Source organism: Erithacus rubecula (genome assembly GCF_903797595.1).
Source record: "Erithacus rubecula genome assembly, chromosome: 12".
In the NCBI taxonomy this organism is placed as follows: domain Eukaryota; kingdom Metazoa; phylum Chordata; class Aves; order Passeriformes; family Muscicapidae; genus Erithacus; species Erithacus rubecula.
This window is the reverse complement of record NC_136664.1, coordinates 20,548,144-20,564,226: the sequence shown is the minus strand read 5'-3', so window position 1 is coordinate 20,564,226 and position 16,083 is coordinate 20,548,144. Positions and strand designations below refer to the sequence as shown.

At 37.9% G+C, this 16,083-nt stretch overlaps 1 protein-coding gene across 3 annotated transcripts; it reads left to right on the top strand.

The window, feature by feature from the left end:
• Positions 1 to 657: 657 nt before the first annotated feature.
• Positions 658 to 15,547, top strand: GPATCH1 (G-patch domain containing 1). 3 transcript variants are annotated; one of them, XM_079315926.1, is made up of 21 exons: positions 658 to 775; positions 832 to 990; positions 1,905 to 2,039; positions 2,328 to 2,413; positions 2,780 to 2,940; positions 3,295 to 3,392; positions 3,525 to 3,583; positions 3,884 to 4,129; positions 4,963 to 5,110; positions 5,818 to 5,897; positions 6,896 to 7,100; positions 7,708 to 8,019; positions 9,785 to 9,966; positions 10,222 to 10,349; positions 10,618 to 10,751; positions 11,071 to 11,240; positions 11,886 to 12,096; positions 12,806 to 12,916; positions 13,384 to 13,508; positions 14,018 to 14,163; positions 15,254 to 15,547. In XM_079315926.1, exons 2-21 carry the CDS (start codon positions 915 to 917, stop codon positions 15,273 to 15,275), a joined length of 2,835 nt encoding a protein of 944 aa, XP_079172052.1. In that variant the 5' UTR covers positions 658 to 775; positions 832 to 914; the 3' UTR covers positions 15,276 to 15,547. The 3 variants fall into 3 exon arrangements, with proteins under 3 accessions (XP_079172052.1, XP_079172051.1, XP_079172050.1); XM_079315925.1 differs by lacking the exon at positions 658 to 775 and having other exon boundaries at positions 844 to 990; positions 11,889 to 12,096; XM_079315924.1 differs by lacking the exon at positions 658 to 775 and having other exon boundaries at positions 844 to 990.
• Positions 15,548 to 16,083: the final 536 nt, after the last annotated feature.

Below are 16,083 nucleotides of genomic sequence, written 5' to 3'. Positions count from 1 at the left end.
CCACAAGCTGCTACTCGTGCCACCCATCCCTTCTGTCCTTGTCCCCACCAGCCATACAGCACAAGTTCCTGAAGAATCCCTGTCTGCTCTAGGCCCCACTGCCAAGAGCTGCTGCAGGCACACATCTCCCCTGGCTCTCACAGCCGCAATGAGGCCGAGAGGCGCTGAAGGGCTCCGGGGTGCTCAGCGGTGTTTCAGGCGCGTCCCGCCTGGGCAGGGCGTCGGTCCCCCACGGAGCGCTCCCGGAGGCGGGAGGTGCAGGGTGCCGCTGCCCCACGGAGCGCTCCCGGAGGCGGGAGGTGCAGGGCGCCTGTTCCCCGCGGAGCGCTCCCGGAGGCGGGAGATGCCGGGTGCCGCTGCCCCACGGAGCGCTCCCGGAGGCGGGAGGTGCTGGTGCCTCACGGAGCGCTCCCGGAGGCGGGAGATGCCGGGTGCCGGTCCCCCATGGAGCGCTCCCGCAGGCGGGAGGTGCTGGTGCCTCACGGAGCGCTCCCGCAGGCGGGAGGTGCTGGTGCCTCACGGAGCGCTCCTGGAGGCGGGAGGTGCAGGGAGCCTGTTCCCCGCGGAGCGCTCCCGGAGGCGGGAGGTGCTCCCGGAGGCGGGAGGTGTCGGGTGCCGGTTCCCCGCGGAGCGCTCCCGGAGGCGGGAGGTGCTCCCGGAGGCGGGAGGTGTCGGGTGCCGGTTCCCCGCGGAGCGCTCCCGGAGGCGGGAGGTGCTCCCGGAGGCGGGAGGTGTCGGGTGCCGGTTCCCCGCGGAGCGCTCCCGGAGGCGGGAGGTGCTCCCGGGGGCGGGAGGTGTCGGGTGCCGGTTCCCCGCGGAACGCTCCCGGAGGTGCCGGACTCGGGGCGGGGTTCCGGCCGCTCCGCCTCCCTCCTGTGACGCCGTCATGTCCCGCGCGGCCACCGTCGTGTAAGATGGCGGCGGTAGAGAGCAGCGACAGCGAGGAGGACTTGGTGAGCTATGGAAGCGCGCTGCAGCCCTTGCAGGAGGGTAAGGGACCGCCGGGAGCTTTGTCCGCTCCTTCTCCGTTTCTCTGTCAATGCGTTGTGGCGAGCGGCGGAGAGCGGCTCGGCACGAGAGGCTGGGTATCGCGATGGCCTGCGCGATTCGGTGCGGTTCGCGCTGAGCGCTCTCCCGCCCTTCCTGTGGGGAGCTGCGGGCGCAGCGCAGATCTGCCTCCCTTCCTCCTGCTGCCGCGGGCCGTGGGCCCTTCTCCGCAGCCGTGCTGCCCTGCGGGAGGATGGGGCCCAGCGGAGTGCCGAAAGGCCTTCGCGGCACCGCACCTGCTGGCGGCTGTGGCACCCCGCGGCGTGCGCCTGGGTGGAGCTGGCTGCTGGTCTTTGCTCCTGTCCTTTCCCCCAGCCCCTCAAAAAAAAAAAAAAAAAAAAAAGTTCAAATATAACAGTCCAAGTGTACGCAGTGCGCTAATCTGACAGCCAGATGCTTATATTGATGAGATGCATAAGGCGTCGTTGAAGGACTAATGTACGGTTGTGACTCCCGCTTTATTAAATAAATATTGTTTAAAAGGGGTAAATGTTTTGTTTCAGTTTAGACACTTTTGATGTCTAATTTCTCAAGCAATTAGTGAAGAAATCCTGACAAAGGTCTTGCATACTTAAAAACTAAGACTTTCCTTTCACATGAAAAAATCCAACGTTCTCAGAAGTCAGTAGAATTAAGGATTTTGATGTGAACGCTTCATGCTTTTCCTTACCAATATACATCAATTATGAATAGTTACAATAGAGTAGAAATAAATGTAAACTGCTGATGATTTCCACCTCACGGTGGCTAGTGTTTGACCCTGTTCTTACTTGCACAGAAGAAACAGCTTCTGGAGGAGGTAGGAAGTTGCTCCTTCGTGTGCAGCTGTGTCTTATTTCTGATTTATTTGATTGTAGGTGAACGAATTAAAAGGCCAGTTCCTCTTCAAGAACAGACTGTTAAAGATGCAAAGGGACGATACCAGCGTTTCCATGGCGCGTTTACTGGTGGCTTTTCTGCTGGATACTTTAACACTGTTGGGACAAAGGAAGGTTAGGTATTTTCCTGTCTTCTGGGAATGGTTAAATTGAGAATCATATTGTCATGTTAGTGAAAAAAAAAATTAACTGTCATTAAGCATTTTTGTTCCTTCTATTCCTTAATACTGTGAATAGTTGAAATAGTCTTGCAATTTCAGTTATTTCTCCTTAAGTTTTTGGACTGTGATTTTACAGATATTCCTTTGATGTATCCTTAAGATGTAAGGTTGAAATGTTTGAAATGTTTTTGAATACTATGTTGGCTTAAGTACCTTACTTAAATATCTAACTTCTCTAAAGGATGGACACCTTCAGCTTTTGTATCATCACGGCAGAAGAGAGCAGATAGAACCACTTTTGGACCAGAAGACTTTATGGATGAAGAGGTAAATTTAGAAAGGAAGTGAAAACTTGTGTAACTAGTTGTCATGGCAGCAAAAATTGAAGTAACCTTGAAATTCCTTCTTGTATACAGTGTTATTCTACTATTCATAGGTTCACTTAAGAAATTCCTGTAATGTCAGTATTAAAAAATAAAACCAGAACTCAATCTATTTACTTTATGAGAAAATGTAAATACTTTTGAAACTGTGTAAGATATTTCCACTAAAGTTCTTGCAAAAACAGCTTTATAAGTGACTTGAGAAAATTAGCAAATATGAAAGTCATATGCCATTTCCATTATTTTGCTATTACAGTAAGAATTTGAAGGATGCTTAATCTAAATGTTTTCATTTTGTGTATATTTCCAGGATCTTAGTGAATTTGGGATAGCACCAAAAGATATTACAACTACAGATGAATATGCATCTAAAGCTAAAGACAGAATAAAGGAGAAAGCCAGACAGATTGCAGGAGTAGTTGCTCCCATTCCAGGAACCACTGCATTTGATGATTTAATAGGACCATCTAAGTAAGTAAATTGACATAAAAGTTTGCCAAACCATTCCTTTCACTTAGAAGTGTTGTATTGCCTAGAGAAGTAATGTTAGACCATGGTAATTGTGAGACTGGAAGATCCTGCAGTGTTACATTTCCTAAGTGGCCTCCACCTGGATTTTTGTTTGAATGTGCAGACTTGTACCAAGTAAACATCTATAAACTGGAAGGTAGTGTTTATGCAAAAACTGACATATTCAGATTTTATTTTGAAGCAGGATATAAAACCAGAAGTTCAAATATTACACGTGTACATTATTTATCAACAAATAATAAAGGTGTGGTTTGAAGTAATTTTGGGGTTTGTTTCCTGTTGTTTTCTTTTTAGAATAACAGTTGGAGTTGAACTGTTACGAAAAATGGGCTGGAAAGAAGGACAAGGAATTGGACCACGAGTCAAAAGAAAGCCATGCAGACAGAAGCCTGGTAAGTTCAAGGAAGTTCCTGAGCTAATTAACTTTCTTGTTAGTAGAAAGTTAACATTCATAGACTGATTAGAAAGTTGATTTTAAACTCTTTTTTAATTAATGTAATATGATGTTATGATGTCTCTTACAGATCCTACAGTGAAAATATATGGCTGTGCATTACCACCTGGAATGTCTGAGGGTTCTGAGGTATTGAACAGGCAAAAGTAGTCTGTTGACTTATGTAAGAATATGTGGTAACAGATAAAAGAAACCAAAATTAAATTCTTTAATGTCCTCGAACAGTATTTTAAAATGAAGTTTCAAATCTTAAAAGTGTTTATAATTACTGTCTATGCTTAATGTGAAGAAAGGTTTTAATATCTAGCAGGTATAGTTCATACACATTTCAGGAAATGTAAACTTGCTCGTGTTAACTGAATGTGGTAGAAGCTCAACATACAGAACTTTTCGTCCTACTTGCTCTTACAGACTTTTATTTTGTCCAAGGATGAAGAGGATGAGTACCAGCCAGAGAATGTGACATTTGCACCAAAGGATGTAATGCCTGTAGACTTGACTCCCAAAGATAATGTCCATGGGCTTGGCTACAAGGGTTTGGACCCCTCACAAGCTTTGTTTGGTGCATCTGGAAGAGAGCACCTGAATCTTTTCACAGGTGGTTCTGAAGAAACAAGCAATTTACTTGGTGATCTGAGACACAGTAAAGGAAGAAAACTAGGTATTACAGGTCAGGTAAGGACATTCTTTAATGTGTTTTATGATCAGTGCAGAAAAATCCACATCTATTTTGTTTTTTCTTAAGTGAAAAGCTCCTGGTCATTGTAGTATTATTGTAAGAAATGTTAAGTGTGGTTTGAGAATAGGATTTTTTTAAAACTTACATTGAAGATGTGGAAAAATCCTTAGAACTTTCAAATGCCTTCACTTACTGAGACTATAAAATGCAACTATAAAAACTACCTAACTCTGAGTAGCTGGACAGAAAAATGTTCTGTGTTACTTTGATTACATGAAGTTAATATTCAGTATGTTTTTAGTTCGTAATTTTTGTCTATTATACTTTCAGGAAGGCTGTTTCTGTCAGCTAGAGAGGTTTTGTGTTGCTGCAGGGTATCTGTAGTTCTTATCTAGAAGCTCTGTCAGTTTGTATTTTCTGAGAATTCTGCTTGTTTAATTTCCCTTCTGACTGACATATTTTTTTTCTTTTGAGAACTTAACCTGCTCTTAGATTGCACAAGTTATTTTGGTGGAACTAGTTTGCTGTCCTTGTCTTGTACACACCAAACTTGCTGTCCCTCCTTGCCAAGGGAATGGAATGTGTTTGATTTGTGCTCACTGAGGTGTGGGGTTTTTTTCTGTGGTGAAACTGTACATTTTTCCATAAATATATAAATACTTTTTTTTTTTTTAATTTTTTCTTTTTTTCTTTTTTTTTTTTTTTCTTTTTTTTTTTTTTGTGCTGTAGGTTTTATATAGATGGATAGATAGCCATGTAGATGTGTTCTAATATATGACTTAGAAGTATTTTCCCACTTTTGAGTTCTCATTTAAAATATGTATTTTAGGCTTTCGGTGTAGGAGCTTTAGAGGAAGAAGATGATGATATTTATGCAACTGACGCATTGTCAAAATATGATACAGTTCTTAAGGATGAGGAGCCTGGAGATGGCTTGTATGGCTGGACAGCACCAAAACAATACAAATCCAAGAAAAGTAAGAACTGTGGTTCTCTTTAAAGAGCAAGTGTAATATGGGTGGGGAAAAAAATAATTATAGTCTCTGTTTGTTATGTATTTTAATTTTCAACCTTGGTATATGAAAATTCAACCAGTCTTCCTTCTATATTGAGATGTTCAATTATGGAAATAATTTCCAAAGTTCTCCATTAATCCTAGTGTATATTAAACCCTAACAAAAGGAGAGTATGTGCTGCTTTGTGAGCTACAGCATTCAGTTTCACTGAAAAAAACAAGTGGTTGTCAATCACAGTTACAAAATATGACCTGGCACTTAAAAGGTACTTTTTTTTAGATAAACTTCTGTATTTTCAGATAATTTTTGGTGTCTTGGTACCACTTTATTTTTACTGTGCTGTGCAAGTGCATGGAATATTATCATAATTTCTGGAGTACATGTTCACATAAGTTGTACACATTAATGGCACTGATGTTGTTAGCTGTGCACAGTATGGATACTGTTCCTTCACTAGAAGCCATGTTCAGCCTGCAGCAATCACTCTGGTAGCAGTTCTCAGTTGTATAATACTAACCAAAATCAGAACCTTTAATTTTAAATGAAAGATGGTGAAGGCAAACTGCAATTATGATTAATAATAAATGGTGACATATGGAAAATATTCAGAAAAAAAATGCCTAATACACATGTTTTAAATATTGACCAGCTCTGTGATCATTTTGTAGGGCCTGAAGGAGAGGTTAAATATATAGGCAAAATCCTGGCTGGTTTTTCCTTGGCATCAAAACCATCAGCTCCAATCAAGGTAAGCAGATAGTGAGATTTTATATATTAAGAATGACATGATTCATCATGTGAGCTGTGCAGACTCTACTGCTTCTCAATGTTTCTCTATTCTTAGAAGTAAATGTTTTGGTCAGCAGTAAAAATTGCTGAATGAACAAAAATATAGGACTGGGGGCTGTTCAGTAGAAACCCAAAATTTATAAGACTCCTGAAGGTATTTCAGCTTTGCCTGAGTACTGGCTTTGAGCAAATGTATTCACTGCTACGTGCCATAAAGTTGGAGGAATGGTTTAATCTAACTTAAAAAGAAAAGAAATTACATATTTTGGTTCTAGATCTTTCATATGTAACAGTCAGTTTTCTGTAAAAATCAGACCTTGTCCATTTTTGGTATTTTGGTGACAATGTCTTAGTTCAGTCTTCAGGTTTACATAATTTATGCCATGTGTATTTGCATAAATTATAATGACAAACAATTGTATGACAGGGTCCTCTTTCTGAGGAAGACTTTTTGTGTGGTATAGAAAATTGCATCATGTAGGGAACACAGAGATAACCTTTTAAGTAACAGCTTGAATGAAGAACATGGGAAAAGCACTTTGAAAGATGTTAAAATAAAGCAGCACAGAAGTACTCAGTAGTCCAGTTAATTGATTCAAGCATTTGACTTCAGTTTAAAAAAATTAGTAAGTAATATTAAGAGGTATTTTCTCAAATAAAAGCAGTATATCCTAAGACTCTTGTTAATGTTTCCGTTGCTTAATGTGCACATTTTCGCATTCTTTCATAGTTGTAAATATATTGTCAATATTTTTGTTCCCAGAGTTTATATTACAATGCCACTTAGAGGCTGGGTCTAAAGGCCTTGGTAGCTTGTACTATCTGTTTCTGCTGCTGAGATGTAAATTGAGGAATTCTTAGGTTGAGCTGACTTTTTCTGAAACGCATTTTTAAGTGTTGCATATAAAGTTCTCTCTCAGTGGGTTTTTTGTTTTGTTTCCCCTTTCCCCCCCACAGATTTATCCACCACCCAGCCTGCCACGAAATTACAGACCATTTCATTACTTTCGACCTGTGATAATAGCTGGGAATGAAAACTGCCATTTACAGAAGGCATTGGAGCAGTCAACTGGGAAACTTGAGAGTGACCCAACACACCAGAGCAGGCATGCTTTGAATGCAGCTCAGAGGAGGGAGCAGCTAGGAGAGACTGAGCTGAAAGGTATTAAGACACATCACCATAGCTTTGCTTGTGTTTCAAGCATGTTTGTATATTTATTTATAGAACAGTAAGAATTTAGTCTGGCCTTCAGTGCTTGTTTTCTAACATAAATATATCAAATCTGTTTACCATAGCTAGTTACAATTTAATTGTTCAGTTTCCTCTCAGCAGTTGAATTGTTGACATAACTGTCTGTATTTTCATTTACTTAAATATTTTAAAGACAAAAAGTATATGTTGGATTGTGTTTTGTTGGGGAGGGTTGTGGCCTTTTATGAATATAGTAGGCTGTGATGATTTTTCTCTGTAAAAATGATGTTTCACTGAAATACATGCAAATATGCTAAAAAAATAATTTGTAACTGTGGCTCACATTTGTATCTACAATAGCAAACTTTATTGAGTTATATGTAAATACCATAAAAGGTGTAATAGTGGCCAAATTTTTATTTGCCATATATGCTATTTTATTGCTAATTTCTGCTTTAGAGCATTTTATCTGAATGTATGTGCTTGTAGTTGGGATTTTTCCTCTACTAAAGTGGAAGAAATAGCTCTAGTAATTTTTCATTTCTCTTTATCTTTTACCATTTTTTTTCTGCTTTAGGCCCGGCTCCTTCTATTTTGGAATATCTGTGTGAGAAAGATAGAGAAAGACTCAAAGAAGTGAAACGAGCAACTGAACAACAAATGAAAGCAAGAGTAGAGTCTCAGCAGTCAGCAAAAGTAGTGTCTCAGCAGCCAGCAAATAGCAGATTCCAGTCAGCCCCCCCAGAAGATTCTGCTCTCAAATGGCAAAAGCTGTTGGAGGGGCAGTTAGCAAACGCTGGTTCTAGTGACTTCAAACCATTTGCAAAAAATCCAGAAAAACAAAAAAGATATGAAAATTTTGTGAAAAGTCTCAAACAAGGAGAAAAAGGTAAAATATTTCTTGAGTAATTTTTTTTACTTCTCCCCTTTTTTTTGTCCCAATGCATTTTATATTCGCTCGGAGTTCTCTTTCTGGATTCCACAGCATTTTTCCTTTTACTTCTTTTCAGGACTAATGTTAACAGAAATCTTTACTGATAGTTAATCGTGTTGATTTCAGGAGAACTGCTCAGTTACTCAGTTGTCAGCAAGTCATGATTTTAGACATTACATTTTATACTTCTATGATGTAGCAGAAGTGAAGTTCTACTTAATTTCCTGGATTTCCCTTATTTCATTTGCCAAGGTACATTTCAGCTTTGGTCAATGGAACAAGCCTTTTAATTGTGTTTGTTTCTCTTAAAGGAGTTAAACTGATAGATCATATAAAGTCAGAAAGATGTTTGGGTAACAGTAGAATCAAACCCCATACCCTTTGCAGCAGGGGAAGAGAGAACCCTAAAGTGAATGAAGTATTTCACCCTTGTCAAAGCTTGTATTGTATGTCATTTGGATACTCAAACTTCTGCTGTCACTTATGTTCTTCTCAGAAAAATTTTTGACTATAAAAACACAGCATACATGCAGAGCTTTTAGTCAAAACCAAAAAGCATCCAACCTCCTTCATCATGTCTTTTCATGCTGTTTCAGTCTCCTTCTATTTTGTTTAGGGTTTTGCTATTAAATGATACTGTGATGTATCTTTGATGTATCTTAGATTAAACTTGGCACTTGTGGTGAGTTCTCCAGTACTGTGATTTTTCTGTAAGAAAAATTGGTCTAGGAATTGGTCTAGGGAGTTCATCATCAGCCCATGACGTTAAATTGCTTTGAAATAAACTTTTAAAAAAAGGGTTGGGTTTTTTTCAAACTTTGAAGTACACTGGATCTATTGGGGAAGAAGAAAATGGGAAAATGGGCACCAGGGAAACTTGACAGAAGAAAGCATATAGTGACAGATAAACAACAAACCCAGGTTTTTTAATTGTGGTTTGGGGGATTTTTTTTGTTGTTTTTTTTTTTTTAAGACCTTTTCATTATATCAAATAAAATAAATACTTTCTGGGTCAGTAGCCTCTTCTGGATACCACATTGAGACAGACTACTTGAACTTTGAACCCATAGTCCTTCTGTTCAGGACTGGGATTTTCCCTGGGTAAAATTGAGTGTTCTCAGTTATGACTGTAAGTGCCTCCCTAGTCATAATGATGAAAATGTAGAAATGTAGAAATAACTGGACTGGTTAAAGGTCTGTTTTACTGTAAGTGTATTTGCTTTGCTGGTGTTAATTTCTCTTTTATTTGGGAGAAAAAGTGAACCTGTTGCTGTAGACCTGTGTGCAACCTCTGTATTTTTCAGTGGGCACTATAGACCATAAAGCAAGTTATGAGAAAGCCTAGCCAGGCTTAAACTCTTTCTTCCTGTGTTTTAGTTATTTGATAAAGCCTTAGGTTGTACTTTTTGTTTTAAACACATGTTAAATCCATTAACTATTTTGAACATCCTTTAAAGGGCAATGAGTAAGAAATCAGTTCTACAAGCAACATTATTTAAAATACCGATTTTGCATTTGGCAAATACTGTCATTCTTGCTGTCTTGAAAGACTTCAACCATTTATCAGGGATTAACATAGTTGAAATTAATACTACCCTTAAGCTAAATACTCATTAAATACTTGCAAGAACGCTTGCTTACTACCTTATATTTTGTTTGAAAAGTGTTGACCCAAAGTGTGCTGTCATCTCTGCTGAGCATTTCTCTCTTTATCTTACAGTGGAGACACTGGAGCGCTTTTTAGACCCAAATATGACAGAGTGGGAGCGAGGAAGAGAACAGGAGGAGTTCTGCCGTGCTGCCATGTTCTACAGATCCTCCAATTCAACACTGGCATCCAGATTCACACGGGCCAAGTATGAAGATGATGTTGATAAAGTTGAAGTTCCTCGAGACCAAGAGGTACATGCTGCCTGCAGTGTTTTAATGCATTGGAGCTGCAGTTGTTGCTTTAGCCCTGACCTCCTTGTTCTTAAACTCTTAGCAAGATATGTCACTCGTTTGTTGTCCTTCTGTTTACCAGCTTTTGAAAACACTCAGTGTATACAGAGTAGTGATTTGTTAAACAGCATTTAAATATTCATGGATTTGTTCTGCTCATAAATCTTACAACAGTTCAGTCAGTTGTGACTTATCACCTGTAAATGACTTTTTCAGAATGACATTGATGATAAGGAAACAGCTGTGAAGATGAAGATGTTTGGCAAACTCACAAGAGACACATTTGAATGGCATCCTGATAAGCTGCTGTGTAAAAGATTTAATGTTCGTGATCCATATCCTGAGTAAGATAATTGTGACTTATCTTTTTAAAACTTTTTATAAATTCTGAGTTTTACATTTGCTTGTGGAAAATCTGCCTTGATGTTTTCTTGTGTCATAAGGTGATACAGGATTACCCAAAGTTTTTATTTGTATAATGAAATATAGTGACCTCTGATAAAATAGCATGCATTTGAAGGATTAATATAGGGGCTTCAGTTGTTGTAGCTAATTTGAGGACTTTTCTGTGTTAAAAAAAATTAATCAGCAAATGATTTTATTTCCCTCTAGTTCTTCTATAGTGGGTTTACCAAAAGTGAAACGAGACAAGTATTCTGTTTTTAATTTCTTAACTGTGCCTGAGCCCACCACATCTGTAACTCAAGCAACAACCAAAAAGATCCAAGAGAGCAACAGTGTCAACAGTAAGTTTGTTCTTACTTTATTAATTTAGCTATACATGAGATAAAAATACAGAAAAAGCATCTTTTTCTAGCCACATGATTTTTTTTAATTTAAAAAACCCAAACAAAAGAACTGAAAATAAAAATTCAGTGACATAAAAACTGAAGTTAGTGATACAAAGCTAATTTCTTTTACCTAAAAGACATTTATAGGTCAAGTATTCATTAGAAAGATTTAAAAAATGTCAAACTGAAGAAGGAGAGTAATTTAAAATCAAGTAGGCCATGAAATGCAGAACAATGTGGCATGCAGGTGATTTGAATATTTTGAATGTTTTAGAACCAAAGAAATCTTCAAGATGGGATGTGTCAGATAAAGAGCAGGAGAAGAAAGATTCCATCAGTGAATTCATTAGTCTTGCTAGATCAAAAGCAGATAATCAGCAGCAGCCACCAGTGCCAGCAACAGAGGAATGTGGGGCTGGGACAACTGAGAGTCTTCCCTCTGTGGTGAGTTTACAACTGGGTTTGAACTTAAAGGGAGTAGCTGTAAACATTGACAACCCAGAAATAAGATGGGTTAACATATGAATTGTTCTAATACAAATTACTTCACACAAGAACCAGCTCAGGATGAGCAAAGCCATAAGATGGCACTTTGAAGAATTTTGAGGTTATAAGTCTGGGATGCAAGATGTTTGCAGCTTACCTCTGATTATACTTGAAGTAGAACTTAAGAAGAAATTTAGCTCAGTAGTCTGGGAATTAAATTCAATAACTTTACCACCACTCTTCTCACAGGCATAGAATATATTTATTTCTCCTTCCCATAGAAGAGAGTGTGTATTTTGTTTTCCTTTTGCTTAAATTTAGTATTGTATAACTTGTATTGTATAATTGAAGGTTTAATTAATGAATTCTAATTTATAATAGCTGGGGATCTATTTTCACAAACTGCACTACTCTTTCTAGGACACTGGCTTAGTTCCTCAGTGTTTCAGAGCTTTACTATTTGGGACTAAGATTGTTTATGTCACAGATATTGTGCCATCCAGATGTTTTATAAATACCTGTCAGCATGCTTGAAATTATTCCTTATCAGAGAGAGATTGTTAGTGTCTTTAGTGTTTAAATATAGTTTATGATGCTGTTTAGCAGGTAGCTGATGAAGATAAGAATCAGGAGGAAGAAAGTGGACGACCACCCATGGACTTATTTAAGGCCATTTTTGTGAGCTCCTCAGATGAAAAATCATCTTCCTCTGAAGAAGAGAGTGATGAAGAACAGCAACCAACTACTTCAGAAAGACAGTCAGAAACCACCAAGCAAGTTGACATACCAGACAGTTCTTCCTCTAATTTACAAGGTAGTACTTAATGGATGTTCATTTTTATGCAACATAGAATAAATACTTTGTAAAAGTTTCATTTTTGAATTGCACATTCTTGGACATTTAGGACAATTCTATGCTCCTGTGGAGATGATCTAAGACTGGTGGAGCTGGTTGTGTAGAAAATGCAAATAATACAGCACTGAATGAGGCTTTGCATGTTACAGTATTATTAACGTTGCTGTGTACCTTTTGTGCAGATTTTACAAGCAAACTGCTTATGGAATATGCCTATTATACAGTGGGGGGAACAAAGCATCTAGTGTAAAAACATACTTAAAATGAAAATACTTTGTTCACTTACTGTAAAAGTTGGTTCTGTTAACATTTAATTTTTAGTCTTTATGAACCTTATACATCTCTTTGGAGTTTTTTATTCGTTCTGAGTAATGGAAAAATAGTACTGTTACAAAAGGCAAACGAGCACTGATAGTAATTTAATTAATAATTTGACAGTTGAAAATGTAAATTTTTATTTAAAGGAACAAAAAACCTGCAAGTATGTTGACATGTTTCAGAATGTCAGCTATTCAGTTGGCCAAAGCAGTCCATAGAGATAGAGGATGATAACAGTCTGCCTACTTAAAGGTTTTTAGAAAGCCTCCTTGAACTTTCTTCAATACTTCTTGGAAAAAGTATTTTCTTATTTTCCTTTCAGATATTGCAAGTTTGTTTTTTTTTATAGAGACTGTGACTGCCACAGCTGATTCTGGTATTTCTTTGTTGCCTGCTTCAAAGCAGGAACTGGATTCAGCAGAGGAATTTGGACCAAAGTTGCCACCAGCTTTTTCTTCTGGTAGGTTCTGTAAGCATCTAGAATGTAAATTCTGAATGTCGAAATTGTATATAGAATACATAATATCTCTCTTTAAAAAAAGCATTTGTAAATAGGCCATCTATCTCTTAAATGTCTGCTATGTAAACAAGCATCAGCAAATGTTTTGTTGCCAGACTGTGACCCACCAACAAGAACCTCTTTGCTTGAGTACCAGTTTTGTTTTAAGTCTATTGAGGCAAGGATAAAAAACGGATGTAAAAATATAGGACAGCCTTGCAATTTCATTTTTTAACAGATTGTGAAGGCATTTAATTACAATAGGGATGTTGCAGGCAGGAGTTTTAGACATGTAACTTCCTTTTTAAAATTAGGGGGTTTGTTTATTTAATTATCATTAGGTTAAAATTAATACAGAATGTAGTAAATAAATTACCCTATTTTTGTCTTTTTTTTTTGATTCTTCATGCATTTGCTTTGTACTTTAGGCACTACTTGGCAACAACAAACAGTGGTGCCAGCAACTTTTCCTGGGCCTAGTAGGAAAGAAAAATATAGGAAAATCAGAGAGAGGCACAAGACAAAGAAAGAGCGCAAACGGAAAAAGGAAAAGGTATTAAATTTAAATACTGTTTTTTTATTTCTAGATTCTTTGATCTGTCTTTCAGAATGTTTTATTATTTTAACTTGGTTTTAGAAAAAATATATACTGGGACTAGAATTTAATCAACAGAATTTCTCTAATGTTTTGAAGCCAGAAAATTATCTCACTATGATGCTGCTTTTTCCATATACATGCATGTGACTACAGGTACAAGGTTGTAGGTAGTTTCATGTTCTGTTTAGAATGTATCAGATACATTCTGGGAATTGCATTCATGGCTTATATACAAGTAAATGTAATGAAACATCTATTTTAAGGAGAATTGAGTGTTGGATTAAATGAATTTTGGCTTACAATTTTTTTTTTAAGCTTAGTCTGAGTAGTGGAAAAGAGTCATTGATAAGTGTTCTGTTTCACTTAAGCTTTGAGTCCATACTGAAATTAACTTCTTTGTTGACATTCAGAAAAATCCAAGTATTTCACAAGGAGATAAAGGATTATTTCTGTTCTTTTTACAGAAAAAGAAGCACAAGAAGCAGAAAAAAAAAGGAAAACACAAGAATAAAAAATCAGAAAAAGACAGCAGCTCAGACACTACAGATAGCAGTGACAGCCTTAGTGATATGGATACCACAGGCTTGTCACCTAAAGAACTTCTAAGAAGGTAAGCAGAAAGGTTATTTAACCACTTGCACATTTTACAGTGAATAACTAAAACATCGATTTATTTGCAGCAAATGTGAATAAGCCAGTTTTTTTATGAAGATAAAATATTGCTCACTTTGGTGAGGAAAGAGTACAAATATTATACATTTTAATCTAGAGGATAATTCATTTTAGAATAGAAACCTCTTAAGGTAAAGATCACTACACACACAAGCCTAGCAAAACTGGTGGACATTACAATTAAAGATGGCTGATATTTTTGGAAAGTATTTTGAATTGGAATTAGAAATTGAACTAGTACAGGTGGAAACTCATATTTTCATTTATCTGCTTCTCTTTACTTGGGAACATTGGAAGAAACATTGTCTGCTAAGATTCCATTCAGATAGATCTGTTGTGTGGCTGATGCTTAAGCTAGTCTGTGCTTCAGCAAGGGACAGTGAAGCAAGCAGAACAGTGCTTGAGTCATGTACATGTCTTCTAAATTTGGACTGTGCTATTATTGCATTTTTCTTAACTAGACTTGAAGATAGTGCTAACATAAATGTGAAAAGCACATTTCACAATATTTTGCACACATACTTGAAGTAAAGTAGGAATAAACATAACTGTCTCTAGTGGAGCTCACAGTCAGCTTCAAAGATGTCCCATGTGGAGCAGTCACTGTGTTGGTTTCTGTATAGTTGTTACTAGCTGAAGAAGGTGTCTCAAGGCATTTGTTGAACATCACATCCACCTGATCTAATGGCAGAGTGATTTGGGTTGAGGTGTGGAGTGCAATGGGCAGGGACCAACTGGCATTTGAAAGGACTCTGCCTTCCATTCCTTTGGGACTGAGTGTCACTTATGTATAGGTGTGTTCATACTACTTGGATTTCTGAATGGTTAAAATTTATTTTTATACATTTTGCACAAAATAGATTTATTTGTACAAGCAGTTATTTTGGCATCTTCACATTTGCATGTCTCTCATCAGTGAGAAAACGTTTTTATCTAATACAACTCAGATCTCTGTCTGAAACTAAGGTTTAAGAATGTGGTGTGTGACTGTTTAGTGTGACCTTTCTTCTTTTTTTCCTCCCTTTTAGGTTAAAACAACTTCAGCATTGAAGAGCTCTCTTGCATTCTTCAGTACTGTGTGACTTGATCTCAGATTTTTGATCTCCTCTGTGATGGCAGATCAGTGGTGTATAATGTGAAGCACTATAGATACAGTATTCATATTGAATTTCTCTGAAAGTAAATGTGCATATGTTTATTTTATGATGTTTCATGAGTTCAAAATGTATGGATTACAGAACATTGAAAAGACTCCTTTCTGAGAATAATAATCTGAAGTACTGTAGGCTTTGTTTTAATTAATTAAATAAAGCATTTAAATAAACTTATTGCAAATAAGTTTTGTATAGTGATATTTTTTATGCCTAGGACCTCTAAAACACTGGAGTAAGTTTCAACCTAAGTTAAGTTAGGAAGTTAAAACTAAAGCAGTGTAAAATTTTTATTGGGTGCAGTATTTTTATTGAATCTAATGCAGAATTTCACACTGCAGTTTTTGAGTATCCAGCTGCTATTTTTGCCTCTCCAAACTGTAGCAGCTCTAAACCAATAACCTTTGATAGAATCTGCTGAGTTGAAAGGGACCAATAAGAAGGGAAAACCAAAAACACAGTCCCCATCCAACAGCAATTTTTTCCTCAAGCAGCTTCTGTATATCTGCTCCAAGGTAGAATCAAGGATGTGAACTGTGCTCAGCAAGTAGAATTTGGAGTTTTGGATACTTTCTCCTACAGTTCCTGCTTTCATACTCCCCCTTGTGGACTAAACTAAGTTCTGTGACCCTGTGAGTGCTGTGCAAGCAAATGAGTGTGCCTGTGCTGAGCAGGGGCAGGCATTGAGATCTGCCATCCCTTAAGCA

Excerpts from the sequence above, each read along its gene's own strand:
- GPATCH1 (XM_079315926.1), top strand. The coding sequence starts at position 915 with ATGGCGGCGGTAGAGAGCAGCGACAGCGAGGAGGACTTGGTGAGCTAT. Across the intron at positions 4,130-4,962 it reads AACTAGGTATTACAGGTCAG|GCTTTCGGTGTAGGAGCTTT; the intron begins GTAAGGACATTC and ends TATGTATTTTAG. Across the intron at positions 7,101-7,707 it reads AGGAGAGACTGAGCTGAAAG|GCCCGGCTCCTTCTATTTTG; the intron begins GTATTAAGACAC and ends TTTCTGCTTTAG.